The following is a 20,826-nucleotide window of genomic DNA, read 5'->3' on the forward strand; positions in this document are numbered from 1 at the left end:
CTCCTTCTCGCAAGACATTATACTTTTGTCGCGTGTGTAAGGGATAAGGAGGTACCTAATTTAACGACCTTTTTCGGCATATACCCATATACACTATATTATATAGCTAGGTAGTAGATTACAGGAGGACTATAGCTCCGGTGGAGTATGTGTATAGGTCGTATAGGATAAAACTAATTGTATGTATTTATACCTGTGTTTACAATATGATACACCAAACATGTTTACCCTTATACACTTTATCGTTTGATTTATTATAAGTGTCTTCGAGTTTTGATTTTTGGAATTTTCAAGAACACTTTGCACTTTCAACTCGTTAATTTGTATAAATTGTGTATGCAGTATTTAAACATTTTAAACGATTTCACGTGGCTATGAAAATTAGTTTTTTGTAAACAAGAACCTCCCATTTTTTAACTCAAATTTTTACAGTAAATTATTAAGCACGACGATTTTTTTAAATTATTTATTTATTTAGGTTGAACAAAATATCAAAATTTCACTATCGCTTTAAATTAATGGTGCCTATTATTTATTACTATGTTCATTTTATAATTCATAAGTTTTAATAAAAACATAATAATATTATTTACTGCCTATCCAATAGCGTTTTGTTTTTGTTTATTTTTCATGAACTGTCCACATTATTTATTATTAAAGTACAAATTGAGAATACTTTATTATATTTTGGTTTTTAAATCTCGTGGGAAATTTTGAAATAATCATATAGAACACAATTGCTTTTGGTTTTTTTTTTTATCTAGCATAGCGTACATAATATAGGTGTGTGAATATCGATGCTCATACGTATTTTTTTTTATTAAAATTAGATAGATTAATAAAATAGTGGAAATAACTGCTATAAGTCATCCCAAGCAGACATAGGTACAAACGTATAGTAAAGCTAAACACCATATTATAATACAATATACTATATCATGTAATATTATTGATAAATAAATACCTATCATAAATCGTTGGTAAACTTTTACAATTTACTAAACTGACATACCAAAGCGATGATCAATGTCGTTGTAACAAACAATAAAACTAAATAATTTGTTTCGTTTCATATACATTGCTACTTTGGTATATTTTCCATACACAACTAGAATTTAATAATAATTTAACTCATACGCGCCCGAATAATTTTATTTATTTAAATTAAACATGCAACCACTCCGATGTATATTATGATATTATAATTATTTCAGTGTGGTGGTATAGAAGTTGATGTGGGTTATCCATTAGACGTTTATGCACGCTTATTAAATTAAATTTTGTTACTTCTTACTTGTACCCAAATGGTATTAGTATGTTCTCCTGGATAAGGTTACTTAAAAAAAAATTAAATAATTAAAATATTTATTCTAGGAGAAGTTTAAAAAAATATATATAACAATAATCTTTTAAGAAATTTCTATTTAATATAATCAATTGAAATTAACGTAATTAAAATACAATACTACCACTGGTTTGTGGTCGCATTTATTCCATGAAATCAATTTCGGTAATTCCACTCCTATCCTATCAAATTTAATTCAAATAGTATGAATCAATACCTATATATTTAATCTGACTGTTGAATATTGCAGTGTACAATATTTTACTAAAACGGTGCTATCAACACTTTTATAAAAAATTTCAATAATTATAAAAATAAGGTTGTTAATAAAGTTATATTAAACTTTGAGGTTCAGGAACGTATATACATTTGCCATGGTAACACTCAGTGATTTTAATAGGAGTATTGACATAACGTACAATGATTTTCACTGGCTTACTAGTAGAGGTCATTTTTTGTAGTAGTTTAATATATTAATGTCTACATGAAGTTTGATTATTTTTGAGTTAAATTCAAAATAATTATAAAAAATTAACTGATTTAAATTGGCTATGCAATTTAATGTTTTTTCTGATTTTTGTTTACACTTGAATTAAATTAACATACAATTTCGAGGAATTTGAAAAACCTTGGTTTTCATGTTAGTTTTAATTTAAGGTTTTGGGGTAAAATTTGATATATTTAATAGTGATATAGAAAATTTTAAATTTAAATTCATGAAACACCCAGATAAAAACATAAATGTGTTTCTAAGATTATATGAAAGCAATTCAACAATTTAAAAATAGGTTTTAAGAATTTTGAAGTTACCTAATATTACGATTCTCGAATGCACTGATAAAACTGTAATATTGATAAATTATACTTACATTATTTTGAAGAAATTTTAATTTTTACAATAAATGATTTTAATCTTTATGAAAAATAATTGGAGACTACATTTATTGATACAATAAAACTTATGTAATAACTAGGTATTACATATTTCCAAGCAATAACATGAGGAAAAATGCAAATAATGAAATTTTGAACATTGAGAACTCGCTTCTGAGCATATTAAAAAGTGGAAACTTATTCTATACTTTTAATTAGAACTAGACATCATGAACAAACTTTTTAACTTATCTATTTTAGTGAATGACTAGAATTGACTTAGGCACTGTCTATATTCTATATCTTTATTTAAATGATATAGTTAATTTAATCTATACATATCATTTAAAAAAACATTATTAGAAATTTTCTTTTATTTGTTTCTTATTTTTTAAGTTAATATTATTTGCAGTGTGCAATATTAATTAATATATTGAACACTATTGCAGTTTACAGAAATAAAAATTGTAAATTTTATTAAAATTATTATGGTTAAATAGTAAAAAATTATAAGCTTTATTTTTGTTCAGGGGCCAAAATTTATAGTGGTAAAAGTTTTAAAATGTGTTAATAAATTATAAATTATTGTTTTTATTTTTCGTTATATTAATTAAAAACTTTTTTATTTAACCAATATACTGACTTCAATATTAGGCTAACACGGCGTGTAAAATAGGCAAATCAAGTGCATTAATGCAAACATTTAATTTCCAATATATTATTATTATTAATATACTGTTGAATAAATTATTGTCTATATTGCAATTTGTAACAATGGTGATGTGAATTTTAAAATGTAATTAATTAATTAAGATTAATAATTATTCATTTAATATAAAAAATCTTAAGTATAAGTACATTTTATTTTTAATATATAATAGCATACTGGTATTTTACGACAAGGTGGTATTGACTCAAAAATCAATTAGAATAATATATTATAAATGTATAATTATAGATAAATATATTATGTTATTATTATAAATCGATATTTATATTATAAAAAATTCAATATTCTCGGTGGAAATTAAATCAACTTAAAGGCCAATTAAATAAACTATTTTAATATTTAATTGCAATACCAAAAAACAAATCACGAAATATACTTAGTACATTATAGACTGATATAGACTGACAGATCGTCTCAACTCTGAATCGTTTTTTGTATACAGTGCTATATACTTATATTATTGAAGTCAAATTTAAAACGTCCATTGCAGTGACCCACTCAACACCTACTACACAGCAGAGGAGCGGTACCTTCTCGTCATTCTTTTGCTGTTATTTTATATTTCATTATTTTTCTGAAGAAACATGTCCCTCCCTTGCCGTTCTTCAATGTGTACGAGTATAGTATAAAATTCTATCTGAAATTATCATACCTGTACAAGTATTAGTTATTAAAATTATAATTTTATTATATTTTCTAATGGATTGATTCTACAAAAGTATGTATAAATTATCGACTTGATTTTTAATCGATAGATAAGACTTATGAATTACTTTCAAAAACGCGAAAAAGAGCCCACGAATTAAGAATAACAATAATAATATTATAAAACTGCATTTTAATATTAATAAGCTGATGGACAATGTAAAGATATGGTTTTAGTGTTTGATTCAGTATACTACGGTTTTTGGTTAAGCATGTATATAATATTAACGTTGGGTGCCCGGTATGGTGACTTTTGTTGTGTACGGAGTTGAATAGGTAGTGCGAATGGCCACGGAAATTAATTTCTGTAGAGTAGTGGTATAATTTTGGGTTGAAATTCAAAGTTATCTTAACTGCTCCGTACTGCTTGTATTCAGTGGATCTTTTGTGATAATTAACGTTCTTGACAAGTTTTCATGCAGAGCGTTTGTATAATATACATAATACATAACTTTATCACAATATGATGCATGGAAATATCACCATATATTAAGTAAATTTTTTTCTTTACTTAATGTTTAGGCCAAGTATATTCTATTTGTTTTTGTAAGTTGAAGCATTAATTGACGTTTATACTACTGACTATATACTATAGGAAGGGTTAGTTTTTCATATTCATTAAAAAAGTGCTGAGGCTTTAACTGATCAAGGAATCTTTTATTTTCATTATGATTTATGATATCTATTTAAGATAGATATTACTTTTATAAAACTATAAGTATAATATAGATTCAGAAAAATGTAATTATTTGTATCTTTGTTATTATTAGAGCTTGGTTTTTAAAAGCTACCTAATAAAGCAACTAAAAAGCACACGATTGTTTTAAAAAATCAAAAAAGAAGCATATTTATTTAAAAAAAAAGCAAGACCAAAAATTAACATGAATTAGCTATAAAAAAAAATAAAATAAATTTGAAATACAAATTTAAATTAAAAAAAGAATTAACTACTATGTATTTACCTAAATATTTTTCAGTAGTGAAACTGACTCTATTGTTCGACAGAATATTTGTATACATAGAAAGCAAACTCTCTGCATCCACTGAAGTGATCGGTGTATACTTCACACAAGAGGTTTCAAATTACAACACTAAATCTTAAATTTTGAAATGGTCGATATCGATGTTATAGGCCTACTGACCGTATAGGTACTGCAGGCTATATATATGTAAATCGACAATTTATACGTTTAATACATTTAATAAACAAGCCGATAACGAAAACAATAATAATTCAAAATAACCATTTAGTCCGCATTCTGGGTTTTTACATTTCTTATTAATTATTTTTTTATTATTATCATTATAGCATAATAAACATATAAAAAATCCACAGCTAAAATAATTGAAAAAAATCGAAAATAAATTGGTTTATTTGGAATCAGAATGAAATGAAACGAATTTTTGTAGATAAATTAGATTTCTATCTATATAAAAAAAAAAAATGAAGCATATGCTTTAAAGTCTGAGCCTTAGTTATTATATACCTAAGCATATACGTGAACTCATCTAACAATTTGAGTAGGTTAGTTCTTGACCGCTTAAGGTGTCGTTATACTCCCTTGCAGTTATTTTTTTTTTCAAATTATGTACCTACTACAATTTTGGTAAATGTAGATAATCAATGAGAATACAATATAAAGGCTCTTGAAAAGGATAATAATGTTGTCAGTAAATATTTTAAGGAGATATATCAAGTAAACGAATATTTTTTCCATTGATGAAAATTCACACACTGATACACTGAGTCCTGGCCAAACATATCGGCTAAAGTATTATTAGTATTATTAGTGTCAAAACGTAGTTTTCGCTGTCGATTGTTTCTGAAAACGTACGAGTGTACAGAGTGAACGAAACACGTACACACTCGCGGAACGACGAGTAAATTATTACATATATATTATATATATTTATGCATATATTATCTCATTGTCTGAATATGAAATTATATATAAGGCTTAATGCCGCTGACGCACACAATCAGTACGTACCACAAAGACAATACAATAATAACAATACTACAATATTACGCTATAAATTATAATATATTATTATTAATACAGTAGTGTATTACTGTAGTAAAATAGAAAAATTACCATGAATAAGTAAGCTTAACCATCCGGATTGTTATTTAAGCAGTAAAAAATCATAGGGATATTGGTAAGTTTTCCATAGATTTATCAATCTTTACTAATTATGTATACAATTTTTTATTAATTAATACAATGATAAATCATGTTTAAAATAATAATAAGAATAATTGTATACGAAAACCGTAGATTCGGCTTACATTAGTATGCCGTGTATTAATATTATCCTGCTTTGGTGTAATCTGTATTCATCTTTAAGTATTTTTCAAATTACGTAGGTACCTACTTAAATAATATTATTGTAAAATATAGATCATAGTTATTATGAACTCTGTTCATATATAGTGATCCCTGATCTGTTATAAAATTGAATTTAAATCAGATAGATAATTTATTTTTTTAACTTATATTTAGAAAATATGTACAAAATGAAAAATAAACCCTAAACAATAAATGTTTATTACGTGAAATTTTTATTGAAAACAATCTTCGTTTAATAAGTTGAATATATTTTTTATTCATCTCTCCTCGAGAGGTCTTGAAATATTATTGGAGGGGTCTTACCATCCCTTATTTGTCCCATTTATGTATATATAAGTCTAGCGAACTACTCATGGCCTATTGAATGTAGAATAGAAGAGGAGAGCAGAGAAGAGACCTAGTGAGTATAGTGATTATATTATGTTGAAAATATTTTTCTACCGCTGATGCCATTATGCGTATACAATACAAAAATAATATAGATGTATGATGCATATAATGTATACACAGCTAGATAACAGAGTGATTCACCTCATCACCCTTTTATCCTTTAAAAATGTATTCTGAAATAAATTCTGAGTTTTGTATTTTTAAGAAAATTTTTAACTTCATATTTTAAAATAATTAGAATGTTTATAGCATTTATATGGACCATTCTATGGTATTGATACAAACTTCTTTTTTCCCAAAGTAAACTACCCTTTTTTATTGTTAACTATAAATCAGATGATTTTTTATTTTTTTTGAAAATTTGGTTTCATATGAAAAAAAAATCAATACTTATACTTATAACTTATAAGGAAGTAATTTATAATGGTTTTACATATTATAATACAATATGTAATATTGAATCAAGAACTTATTATTATACTAGATAAAACAAATTTTCGATAATATAAAGAATTGTGAATTGTGATACATAATATATTATATTAATTGGTATAATTTTAAAACCGTCATACCTCGCATATATTTTAAATAATATGTCATCCTTAGTACTATTAAGTTAAATAACCTAAAAAACATTTTAACGAATTTTGATTATGTACAACAACATTTTCAACGAAATAATCTCCATAACAATTTATATTAAAAAAAAGTAGAAATAAATTTAAAAAAAAAGAATTTTACATCGTAGAACAATTTTTAAATTGCACAAAAGATTTGAATATTTAAAACTATAATATGGTCCCTATGAGCATACTTAGAAATTCCAAAAAATCGGAACTATTGATTAAATTAATTTTATTAGAGGATAAATGAAAGAATGGCATACTTGGTGAATTATCTCGGTCCTGTACCAATATTATTACGTATTGTATGAGCGTAATAGTAAAAGTGACGGAGATATATTTTTAACATTCGACCGATAGGCCTCTGCTTTTCCACATTCTACGACTTAAACATTTCTTCTATATTAGAGTTAAAACAGACACAGTAGTCACGGTTTACATAAATGCATTGTTAGCTGTTAGGTTCGTCGACACGGCGCGAGCGCGGGACGATGGAGATTAATCTGTTACACATTTTCCTTGCCGGCCTGACGTCACCGTCTGAAAGCGTGACGTCATTGGCTTTTGACCCACGATTCCTGGCGGCGTGCTGCGTGCATATATCGACTTAAAGCTGTGGCTCGATGACCGCCGTCACCGCCGCCGCAACTTATACTCAATCCTCTAACTATATAAACGTTCTGTTACTGCTTCCTGTCACTAACTGCATTATAACAATGGTATATAACAATTAACGAAAATGCTATATACTCTCATTGAAACTATAAAATTGCATTACACGACCGAAAATCACGAGGTACATAAAATGTATTTCCTAAATATAAACTTAAAACTTAATATGAATTAAATTTTTAACCATTATAATTTATAATATTCTATTTTATACGAATCGAACATTCTATAGAGATGGACAACGCAGGTATTAGCCAAATAATAATAATTGCGGATGTATCATTTCCAAACCTTAATTAACAGTATTACATGCAGTGATAAGATGATAAGTGTTTTCGATCCATAATATTAATTCCCCTAAAGAGGGATGCTCTAAGATGTAAGAAAATCTCTAGTAGAAATGGCTAGGATTTCTAGTACCTAATATAATAATAAACCATTGACTGTATTTTATACTGTTTATTAGTATTAACACTAGGACTAGGGTAAACTACCTGTTTAAAGATTGTTAAGTAATATAAATAGTAATAAACGTAAAGAACTTAGTAGGTTATATTTTTATGTTCTTCTCCTCCCATTGAATTTGACTTCATAGACACCCTTATTTAATTTGTCGTAAAATAATACTTTTATTAGTAGGTAATTATTTATTGCGTACTATAAGATCCAACATTTTTAGTGATTCGGTACTTATATAAATTTACGAAAAGATCCAATTTTCTTACTTTTATATTTCTAAAAACAGTTGTATTTACTGTCAGCTATTACTTACATTTTGGATATTTACCTTCAATAATTGAATAGATTGTTTTCGTATATTCCACATGAATCATAAGCGTATCACGATTAATACTTTTATAATAAATTATATGTTAATAAGTGGTAAGTACTAAGTATACCTACATAATATATTGCATTATTGTGTTGTTATTGTTGTCGAGGCATATTTATTTTAGTCTTTCATCAAATTCACAATATTGTACCCTACTTAAAGTTCAATAATTATATCCATAATAATATTGTAATAACATTGCAGATCTCGTGTTTTATGCCTGAATATACAACATTAGTAAATTAATATTTTTAATATACCGTTCGAATATTTTCTCAATTTTACTTGAATTTTCTAGACATATTCAATATACAATATTATATACACTATACACTATACACACACTGTCCGTAAACACAATTTAAATAATTCTGAATACTGCATATAGATGCGTGTAAAATTGTCCATGTTATTCATACTCGTGATAAATATTTTATGTCAGAAGTGTGGATTCTATCATTTTAGAGTTATCCACGGCGCATAATCTTCGGCCAGGAAACATATCAAATGTGATATGTTTCACCGAAATTGTGTCGCGCCACACGTAATTTCTATAATATTATAAATACCTATGCACTCGTGAACTCGGCGTGAAATGGTTGATTACAAATTGAGATTTCATCGCCTATCCATACGCAATACATAACATTTTGCCTTCTGAATAGTAACGAGAAAATGCTTCGATAATATATTGTGTAGAATCTTCGTGAGCCGGATAAGGTGGCGAGATGAATGCAATTAAAACGAGTAGTAATAGCCAACCATTAACGCTGGGATATTGATGAGCAACGAAAAATTATCGTTAGCCGTTTACTAAAGTTAAGTATAATACCGTAATGATAATATTATATTCTATAATATAGAATCTGAATATTATTCAGAATTTTCTTACCATTTTCAAAATTAAATTAAATTGTGTTCATAGGTGGTATCTCATTTAATTATTAATAACTACATAAACACGGTTCAAACGGTACATATAGACAGAACACAGTGATGGTGGAATAGTACCTTAAACGCTTAAACATTGTACGGATGGCGTGCGGCGCGGCGGTTGTCTTGGCTTATAATGGGCTTCACTGAGGAATTCGCTAAAGGACTTGTTCGAAAAGTTGTCACTGAAACATAATTTATCGGCGAAATCCTTCGAAATTCTAAGCCCTTATTGTACTGCTGTCTGACATTGGTAATCACAGCCGACCAGGCGATATGTTTTGTACATCATTCATGCCGTGGCCACTTTCTCAATGAAAGAGTTTTAATTGCTTCGTTTCATATTATTCGGATCCTCAAGTGCATAGGTATACCTATATAGGTATGTATAATATTATACATTGCGGCGAAATTTCGATTGTAAATCTTGATCTTTAATTAACTATCGAATCATTTATTTAATCTTTAATGTATGTTATATTGGTGAAAAGAATTTTTATCACTTCTGGTCATCCATGTAAGATACACACAGTTACTTATCTATCATTTACGCAGGTTCCTGGTTGAAATTTAATTAATTAATAGCCATTAATTATAAATGAAAATATATTACATTTATAAATTATAAAATCGAGTCCACATTATCACTTTCATGCCAGGCATCATTTTTAATAGATCCAACTTAAGCATAAGTGAGTAAAATTGAAAAGGTGAATCCCTAGTTTTTGGTTGGTGGGGGCAGTTCTTTAAGATAATATTTTCTATGCTGGTTATAAAAATCAATTTGTCTTGTCTAAGTATAAATTTATAATCTTCAAGCCTCTTAGAGAAACGTAATAACTTTTCTTTATAACATTTAATATGTACTTAAACTGAAAAAAAAAAGAAATATGAAATTGTATGTAATAACTAATAAATGATAATTAATGTATTTTTCAATTAAGAGTAAAAAAACTCATTTTATGAAGTTTAAATAAAATAATAAAATGTACTGAGTAATTAGGTAATATATTTAGAAAATTGTATGACCAATATCAATTTTCTTTTTATTGAACTTGAAAAATAGTTTCTTCTCCTTTATATTACATCCAAAGATCATAATAATTATTTTTATGATCTAATGAAACACATTAAAGTATTATGTTATACCTATACATTTGTTAAAAAAAAAAAAAATAATAATAATAAGTATGGGTAACCTTATTTTCATTATTATTAATAATCATAATCACACAATAACAATCAAAACATCAAGTACATTAAATAATTCCATAAAATTGAAAAAAACAAATAGTATGTAAATCAAATTTATTTTATTTTTAACCATACAATTAATACAATATTGAATATATCTATTTAATTTAAATATTGAGTATAATTTTATAGAAAAATCTAACTGATATTGGTAGTTCTATATAGTATATTAATATGTATTATTTTATGATTATACATATAATATATACATATAAATGTTAATACATCAGTGTATCAAGCTTTAAAACAAATCACATCACTTATAAAATAATAATATATTAAAATATAAAATTCTTGAGCACAACTACAAAAATGTTATAATAATTACAAACAAGTATAAAAGATATAATTTTGGATTTAACGAGCGTTTACGTTGATGAGACCGTTGTACGACTGACATACAGTCGTGTAAACGAAACTAATGAAGCTTATAATATGATCGCGTGTCCAACACACGAACCAATGTAAACGGTCGACCGAAGGAACATGTTCGTATATATTATTATACTGGTTAATAATAAAATACAAAATAATAATAATAATAATAATAAATGGACGGATAATATTTTACAGACATGAATAATATTTCTATATGGCAACTCGCTGTATACTCGTGTCAAAAACATGCCGTATTATAAAAGCCTATGAATTTAAATATTAATTAACTGTATACATAATATACCATAAAATTAGATAAGTTTAAATGAGTAATTTCTCTTAAAACATAAGTAAAAAAAAAAAAAAATTAAAATAGGTACTTAAAATATCAAAAACATTATACTATAGTATAATATCTCTTTAAAAAAGTATAAATTACGACACTTTAGATAATAATATAATGGTTGTCGTTTCATAATTATTATTAAATACTTCTAAAATATTAATCATTTAGACCCATGAGGGGAAATTGTCCAAGAGAACATGTTAGACACCAGATGCTATTGTGTTCTCTACCCACGGTACAGATTCTACAATCGCGTTGTAAAGCGATGGTTTTGATGACCGACCGTAACCACCCCGGTAACTGAGCATACCTTGTACTTGCCATAATCCATTCTCAGCCAAACACATTAATGGTGATCCAATTTCCATCTGTAAAATGGCAACAATTTATAATTAAATAACAAAGAAAAAAATTTAATTAAACTATAACAAATCTTATTTTTTATTCTATTAATGGGCCATGTAATTTGTCAATATAGTAAATTAATTATAATTAATAGCAAAATTATTATGGTAAATAATAAATATAACTAAAAATTAAGTGACAAGCATGATATAGCATTGTATAAGATTTTTGTTCAGAAGATATTATTTTATAAAATAGGTACATAAAATATACAAATCAATTTTATAAAAAACTAAAATGCTTAATCATAAATTCACATATAATATTACTATAAACAGTATTCAGATAATACAGATGTTTTGATTAAAAAAAAAGTTCTTAAGTTTATTGAAACACAGAGGTGGTTTTATTAAATATTTTTTAAATAATTTAATTAGCATTTAGATACTTAATTAGATCATACTTTTAATAATTAAGATATTTGAATTAATTAATCAATACAAATTAACAATGATGATATTATATAAAATGAATGAAGCTTCTGTTTGTATTTTATTTTATTATAATTATTATTTTTTTTTTGTCAAAAGACAGCTTTAATTCAAATACATAATTGATTAGATTAATATTTGTGTGTAATATTATTTATAATAAAAAAATATATTGGCTAAGCAAAACCATTAAGATTAAATTAATATCTATATTTTAATTGAGAAATAATAATAAAAAAAAAACTATACAGTTGTATTAAATTAAATCTGAATTATAATTTTATATTTGTTACCTCATTCATTTGATTAATTGTAAATGGAAATGTGTTTTTTATAAATAAGTATGTAAATAAAATTTCTTATTATAGGTAATTGTAATTGCATTATAACTTTGAGAAACAGTATGCAATGGCTATGCAAATTTAAAAACCATTATAATTTATTTATTTCTCTATGATATTTTTATAATTTAAATGTATTTATATTTTTGTTCACAAATATTACAACAATATTAATACTATTAAAAATATATATAACTGTCATTTATTGCTTGATAAATTCATAATAATAAATTATACCAAGCTACTGTCATAATAAACAGTTTATGAATGTATTGGCTAACGTATACATATTATTTTTTTTAAATATCATGAAAAATAATACACTAATGTAACCTTTCAAACATAATATTTGATATTTTATGTCAATTTTTGATTATCTTAAATGTTTTCAGTTAAATACTATACTAAGTTATTATTTAGTTATTGGATACATTAATTGTATCCTTTAACATATAATATCTTTAAGACATTTGAAACATACACATTACATAATATATATACACTTTAATTTAATATTTTTACCAAAATCACTGTATCTACTGTTACTTGTGTTAATATATGAATACAAAGATAATAACACTTACATTACTGGCTTCCATTTCTCCCGAAGCAACACAAATGTCCTGTTCTGTTAGGAAACCATTGAAGTGTTTTGTTGAGTTGCACAAATCTGTTTGCATTAATGGTTCAGATAAAGAGCGAGAAAACTGTTTGAAAACTGTAATTATAAAAATTAATATGTAGAAATACAAACAAGAATGAGTAATAAAGAAATTATATTTTTTTAAGACTATAGAGCTATACACATTACATACCTCCTGGAGACTCATATGACCAACTGGCAGTGACACATGGTTGTTTGTTATCAACAACTTTTTCAGGTAAACAAATTGTATTGACTTCTTCTGATAAATCATATGGCATACTAAGTTCTACTAATACTGAGTCATTGAAATAGCGTAATTTCTCGAATTTTACTCCAGGGTGACTAATTATCCTAGAAACTGATCTTTTTGTTAAGTTCTGTTCATTGGCTACTCGAGATTTGCTTGAGACTGCTTCCCATTGTTCAGGCGATAGAGATTCATCACTAAAATAAAAACAATACAATATGTTTAAGATCAAATAATTACAATAAATTTGTTTTTCTTTAAATAAAAATATATACTAACATGGAATGTACACAACTATAAGATGATAATATCCAATTTCTTTTTACAAGACTAGATGTACACGACTTATGGGTTTTTGTGTTATGAAGATAGACAACAGAAGGCCACATTTCCATTGATAGTGGATCTTTGCCTCCAAAATCTCCACACACTATAACATTAAGTTGAAATTTTAATACAAATTTACACAAATGCAAAATAAAGTCTTACAGTGCTTAGAAGAACATTTAATTTCCACAGTCTCACAAGAAGTCAGTTCTGGTTCAAGATATCCCGTTAAGCTCTTAGAACTATTTAAAGTTGCATTCTGTTTCAACTTAAGGTAGCCTACTAAGTTTTCAGTAGAGTTTTCACTTGGTCGGAAGTTAGTTGTTTTTGTTTCAGTAAATCCAAGACTTTGACATACAAAGTTACTCCACGTTTCTGACCAATCATTACTGCATACTTTCATGGCTATTTCGCTTTCTTTTCTATTGGTTAACATAAATTATTAATATATTTGTCTTTATAAAAAATAATATAAATATATACAGAATACATACTTTGCAAAAAGTTGAACACCATCAAGTTGAACACACTGCCATTCATCACTTTGGTCTGTGCACTGTGGTACATTGTCACAAACTTGGGTTTTTGGAATACATTCTGAGCCCGTATTACATTTAAATTCATTGGAATTACATTCTAAAAATAAACCATGGTATGTATAATTAATATTATTTATTTAATTTCATTATACATATACATAATATATATACATGCATATAAGTATAAGTAAATGATAAATATATATGTAAAAATTTGTGACAAAGAAGATACAATGGTTTCCTAATAACTAATATTATTATTTTAAATAGTTTTTGAATATTATATACACATTTGCATCATATAGATAAATAGTTCTTAGTTGTTAGGTACTTAACCAAAATTCCAATAATTTCTCTGGTTTATTATTAATAATACAGTAATTAGTAATAAGCCTATACGATTACTATTATAATTTATACATACCACAATTTAGTTCGTCTTCTCCTCCAGTACAATCATTTACTCCATTGCATCGCAAAGTACTCGATATGCAATGGCTGTTAGAACATTGATACCCATTACAAGTACCTATAATAAGAAATTATATAAAATATGTCATAATTTAATATTTGTATTCATATTTATATTATAAATATTATTACTATTGCATTGTAGCTCATCTGAATGGTCATTACAATCAGATTTTCCATCACAAAAGTATGACTCTGGTAAACATTGACCACCAGTACATTGTTTTTCATCATCGGCACACTTCCATAAATCTATTATATAAAAAAGATTATATTAATTATATATTATAATATATAGTTAAAATAATTATATATATTGTACACAAACCACAAGATTGTTCATCACTGCCATCTTCACAATCCATTATATTATTACAAACCAGATTTCTTTGTAGACATTCTCCACTTTTACACTAATAAAAAATAATATTGATTGATTAAAACATTATCTATTTAATTAATTAATTATACTTTTATTACCTGGAAATTCCCAGAACAAGCATTTTCAGCACATTCATGTTCATCTGAGTTATCAGTACAATCTTTATTGGTATCACATCTTGATGACATTTTTATACAATATGAACCATCTTTGGTTGTACCATTTATACACTGGAATTGTCCTTCTTCACATTTGTTGGAATTTAATAATTCTGGCATCATATCCATGACATCAGATTTATTATTTTTTTTGTTTTCTTTTTCTGTTTTTGTTTTATTTCTTTTTGTAAATCCACTATCAGATAAATAAAATTCAGGATTTTTGGAAGTCTTCTTGTCTTTTTTTTTCGATTCTGGTTTTTGGTATAAATCTAATGCACTCATATTATCATCTTCATTAACATCTGATATGTTTGATTCATTTGAGTGTGTTATAATTTGATCAATTGGATCTTTTTCATCAGGAGAACTATTTTCGTTGAAATTATCAATACTACTTTGTGTAGATGTACTTAAAACTTCAATAATAGGTGAATTAGTTATCTGATCTTCCAAGGATGTTAAAGACTGTAATTTTTTAGTTGGATCGGGTATACTAGTTTTTTCTAAAGTTGTCAAATCATCTGATTGTTTTTTTTCTAAGGAATTTGGATCTGCTGAACCATGCAATGGCTTAATTAGTTCTTGATCTATTGTTGAAGGCATAGTGGTCATATCAATGTATTCTGTAACATGTTCATTTGTAATATTTTCCATTTCTTTCATAGGTAAATTCATATCTTCTTTGATAGTTGAACTTGCATCAATGGTTGAAACTGTAACTACACTTGATAAATCTTTTACGTTATCTAAAGTAGTTATTTCTGGCATTTCGGTTATTTCTTCAACTGGATTTTTACTGTTGGATTCTGATATTAAATCAATAATGGTAGATTTATTTTCAGATTTCAATTCCATTTGTTCAAAACCTAAAGCTTCTGTCTTCATTTTATCTTCTGTAGATTCATTTTCCTTTTCAGTTACTTCCAGATCACTAGGTAATTTAGGAATGCCTTGAATACTAGATGAGGTAGTAGTCAACCAGTTTTCGGTTATCGATGGAGGTATAGTGGATTCCTCTGAATCATTCAAATCAATATCACCTAATAATCCAGAACTTTCTTTGGGTTTAGAATTCTCTTTAGATGCTGACTCGGTTTTTGCTTCAAATTCAGTCTCTGTTGATACACTATAAGTAACTTCTGGTTTGATTTCATGACTGAATACTTCATCTGAATGGGATTTTGCTTCTCTATCAGATGGATCAATATTTAAAATTGATTTTTCTGATGAAGAACTTAAAGACGGGTTATTTTGTTCAACAGTATCTGATTCAGAACTAATGTCGACATCTGACAACGATTCAAAGTTGTCAATAGAACTTTTCGAATCTGGCTCTGCACTAGGTACTGGTTCCGGTTTAGTATCAGGTTCAATTTTTGTGATAATTTCCGATCCTTTTACTTTCGGTTCTGCTTTGACTTCTGGTTCTGAACTAGGCTCTGGCTCTGCATTTACATTTGGTTCTGAACTAGGCTCTGGTTCTGCATTTACATTTGGTTCTGAACTAGGCTCTGATTTTGAAGTAGGTTCAGGTTTGACTTCAGGTATTAAACTTGGCTCTGGTTCAGATTTGACTTCAGGTTTTGAACTAGGCTCAGGTTCAGCTTTAACTTCAGATACTGAATTTGGTTCCGGTTCAGCTTTTACTTCTGGTTCTGAACTAGGTTCTGGTTCAGATTTGACTTCAGGTATTAAACTTGGCTCTGGTTCTGCTTTTACTTCTGATTCAGAAGTAGGTTCAGGTTCGGGTTTGACTTCAAGTACTGCACTTGGCTCTGGTTCTGCTTTTACTTCTGATTCTGAAGTAGATTCAGGTTCGGGTTTGACTTCGGATATTAAACTTGGCTCTGGTTCAGATTTGACTTCAGATACCGAACTTGGCTCAGGTTCAGCTTTAACTTCAGATACTGAATTTGGTTCCGGTTCAGCTTTTACTTCTGGTTCTGAACTAGGTTCTGGTTCAGATTTGACTTCAGACACCGAACTTGGCTCTGGTTCTGTTTTTACTTCGGGTTCTGTACTAGGCTTCAATTCTGCAATGATTTCAGGTTCGGAACTTGGTTCAGGTTCTACTTCGGGCACGGCACTTGGCTCCGGTTCAGATTCTGTTTTTGATTTTGAACTAGGCTCTGGTTCAGCTATCACTTCAGGTTCTGGATTAGGTTCAGGCTCAGGTTCGGGTTTTGAACTTGGTTCAGGTTCTGCCCTTGATTCAGGCTCTGCCTTTGATTCAGGTACCGAACTAGGTTCAAGTTCTGGAAATGAATCATATTCGGACTTGGTGTCAAAGCTATCTTCGTCATGCTTATTATCATGAATGTTAATATCATCTATATCATCATTATTAACATCTGAAAAAAATATATTTTTATTTTTATTCATATTTATAAAATATAGATTTTAAATACTTTAAATTATTTATGAACGCTTACCAATTCGTTTGCAGTCTTTCATATTCTCACTTATGGTGAGTTCAGACGGACATGAACATACAAAATCTAAACTTGTATAATCGTAAGAACAATAATGGGAACATTTTCCGTTATTTATTTTGCATCTATCCAAAACAGCTATAAATATAATAATATGGTTGAAATATTGTATTATTAATAAAAAAAATAAGGTACCTAATATTTATTTTTTACTTACGATCTGAGCGCAATCTATGGATAGGAACTCTATAATTGTATAAATATCCATTAGATTCTCGTAAATAACTATCCAATCGAGTGTAAAGAGTAGCTGCATCAATGAGATCCTGTGGTTCACTGTCATCTTTATATTCCCAGCCTATTCTATATTTAGCTACTACACTTCCAGAACTATAAAATAAATAAATAGTTAGTTTATTAAAGTTAAGTTTAAATCTATAATTAATAAACAATACTTACGAAAATTCAAAGACTTTAATATGTATATCATCAGTTACACTATTTAATGGTTGGTTTTTAAAAAGAGCATTTTTTAGCTGAAAGCATATGAAATATTGTTGTAAAAATTAATTTTTTAATATAATAACGACAAATTACCTCGGTTTCGATTGAACTAGCTAATGATATGAATTCTGCAGATGATTTGTTTGCTAAGTCAGAATTAAACTGCATATTGTCAATAACAATTTCACCTTGTACGGTTCTAGGAAGGTACACTCCTGACATATCAGTGGTTGGAGGGCTGAATGGACTTGAACTATCTATACTAGGAGGTGGGCTGACTGATGAGAAATGTCCATGGTGATTACCAAAACCGGCGATTTTTTCATTCTCCATGAAATTCCTACTCTCTACTGCGCTTTCGTTATTAAATATTACACCAGCTAAAAAATATGGGATTAATTTTCAATTTATAATGCAAATCGATTTTACTTACTTGATGCTAAAATTGCGATAATGACGGCAGCAGCCAATAAGACTAAACCAAACACCCAACACATAAATGGTTTTTTAGATTGATTCATATCTCGTTTATCTTTGGTTACATACAGTTTTTCTCCACCCCTGTGATAAGTTATAAATGCATAATTATTATAAATATTTTAATTTATCAGTGTTCATGAAAATCACTAACCTAATGTATTTTTTGTGTTCATTCACAGGGATAAAATAGTCATCGTACGTATCATTCATATTAACAGCAGTTTCTTTTTTTTTCTTGGGAACTCCGTTTTCTTTGCCATTAATGCTTTTAGCAAATGGTTTCATATTAATTAATTCTAAATTCACAGCTTCAGCCATTTTATCCTTTTCTTGATTAACGGTTCCATTGTGCCCGTTAGTTATAGGTTTTGGTACATCAGTTTTATCAGTCTCAAAGCTCGGGTTATCAATACCCGTGCGAGGTGTTTCCATTTCTATACAAAGTAAAAATACATACAATATCTATGTCATTTACACGTCAAAAGATATTTTTGTAAATATTTAAAGAAATTTTAATTCAATACCTATATATAATATATCCTAATATATATTTTTAAATATGGATCTACTTTAGTATTTAAGTAGGTATTACGAAAATCTCATAATCTCAAAATTTAATTAAAGAATAAAATATGTAAGTTAGGAATATCAAGCAATTCTTCAAAATATTTTAACATATTAAAAATCAATTTTATCATACAAAAATACCTGTGGAAAAGTCGGGCACGTCTATAATGAGTTTAGCGTCACCAGCGGATGATTCTGGGTAAGAATTATCTAAACCACTGTCGGCATGGGACGAAGAAGGTGGTGACACTCTATGGTTGACAACCGTTTTATCACCGTCGTATAAAGTAGTCACCGAGTTCTCTTGCATGTAATTAGTATCACCGCCACTGGTTGTCGACATGTCCCCGTAGTCCCCGTAATCACTCAGATTTCCACAGACACTACTACCATGTCAAACCTGTAAAATTTATTTGAGATTAATAATTGACGTATTAAAAATTATTTTAGAAAAAAAACTGAACAGTTATATTTACTATAATATATAGTGTATACAATAATATTGAAAACTTGGGAGGCTTAATTATCATAGGTAAATTGGATTTTATATATGCGAAAATATACCTTATGTGAGGTCTGTATGATATCCTAGCTATATAGAATATACTTAAAACTATATGAGACTAGTAAGAGCGGATTTATGTCAAAAAGAGTTATGTCAGCCATAAATCAGAGAAGAAAAGAAAGCCTAATAGAACTAAGTAGAAAAATATGCAATAATTTATTTACTTTTGGTAGTTTTTTTTTAAAATAATTATAATAGTAAACAGCTAGATAATCCTTCTTTTATAAAATATTTAAAACTCTTGATGTTTTGAATTTTACCTTTTAAAAATTCTTAACCATAATAATAAATATATATTAAGATAAATTGATTGAAATTTAACACGTTTATTACAGTGAATTAATTCAATGAATAGGTAAGCTGGACGATTTACTACACAGCAGAGCGAATTCCTTGATTCTATACAGTGATTTCACTTAAAATGATTTATTAAAAAAATATACGCAGTAGGTATAATATTATTTGAAATTGAAGAAAATAATATTTACATATTTTAATACCAATTAAAACAAATTTAACTATTCAATGCATACCTATTATACTATAGGGATTTATATTATATATATTATATTTGTCTTATCTTAGATAGAGACAAAATAGTCCTGTAAAGAAGCTGTACATAAAACCTGTATAGAAAGCTGTCCATCAGATAATAAGACATAAAACAACTGCAGACGTTTTGGGATATTGCAGATCGTAATGTATGTGTGGATATTGGGGATATATATAGTTTTCATAACGATTTATAAATGGACTAGTAACTACTTTTCATGTATCGATGAACCTCGGTCCAAATAATATAAACGCGATCTCTTTCCATTGCTATATAAACCCAAACAAACAATAAATAGATAATTTATTATTATTATTTATTATTATAAAAGTATAATATACTA

General features: G+C 27.3%; 1 protein-coding gene across 4 annotated transcripts in view; it reads right to left on the reverse strand.

Annotated features, from left to right (window-relative positions):
• Positions 1 to 10,745: 10,745 nt before the first annotated feature.
• LOC114126280 (uncharacterized) overlaps positions 10,746 to 20,826 on the reverse strand; it is a 50,267-nt gene continuing 40,186 nt past the window's right edge. The window contains exons 3-21 of one of the 4 annotated variants that reach the window (XM_050197891.1): positions 19,507 to 19,765; positions 18,950 to 19,232; positions 18,752 to 18,879; positions 18,412 to 18,698; positions 18,274 to 18,350; positions 18,032 to 18,204; positions 17,815 to 17,952; positions 17,269 to 17,733; positions 17,191 to 17,232; positions 15,320 to 17,118; positions 15,168 to 15,252; positions 14,972 to 15,091; positions 14,793 to 14,897; positions 14,324 to 14,465; positions 13,992 to 14,251; positions 13,782 to 13,932; positions 13,425 to 13,699; positions 13,194 to 13,327; positions 10,746 to 11,800 (exon numbers count right to left, since the gene is read on the reverse strand). In XM_050197891.1, coding sequence (XP_050053848.1) covers positions 11,633 to 11,800; positions 13,194 to 13,327; positions 13,425 to 13,699; positions 13,782 to 13,932; positions 13,992 to 14,251; positions 14,324 to 14,465; positions 14,793 to 14,897; positions 14,972 to 15,091; positions 15,168 to 15,252; positions 15,320 to 17,118; positions 17,191 to 17,232; positions 17,269 to 17,733; positions 17,815 to 17,952; positions 18,032 to 18,204; positions 18,274 to 18,350; positions 18,412 to 18,698; positions 18,752 to 18,879; positions 18,950 to 19,232; positions 19,507 to 19,708 — 5,034 coding nt within the window. In that variant the 5' untranslated portion in view covers positions 19,709 to 19,765 and the 3' untranslated portion in view covers positions 10,746 to 11,632. Of the gene's footprint in view, positions 11,801 to 13,193; positions 13,328 to 13,424; positions 13,700 to 13,781; positions 13,933 to 13,991; positions 14,252 to 14,323; positions 14,466 to 14,792; positions 14,898 to 14,971; positions 15,092 to 15,167; positions 15,253 to 15,319; positions 17,734 to 17,814; positions 17,953 to 18,031; positions 18,205 to 18,273; positions 18,351 to 18,411; positions 18,699 to 18,751; positions 18,880 to 18,949; positions 19,233 to 19,506; positions 19,766 to 20,826 lie in introns of all 4 variants that reach the window. The other 3 variants (XM_050197889.1, XM_050197890.1, XM_050197888.1) reach the window with 3 other exon arrangements.

Source organism: Aphis gossypii, chromosome 1, assembly GCF_020184175.1.
Source record: "Aphis gossypii isolate Hap1 chromosome 1, ASM2018417v2, whole genome shotgun sequence".
Taxonomy (NCBI): Eukaryota; Metazoa; Arthropoda; class Insecta; order Hemiptera; family Aphididae; genus Aphis; species Aphis gossypii.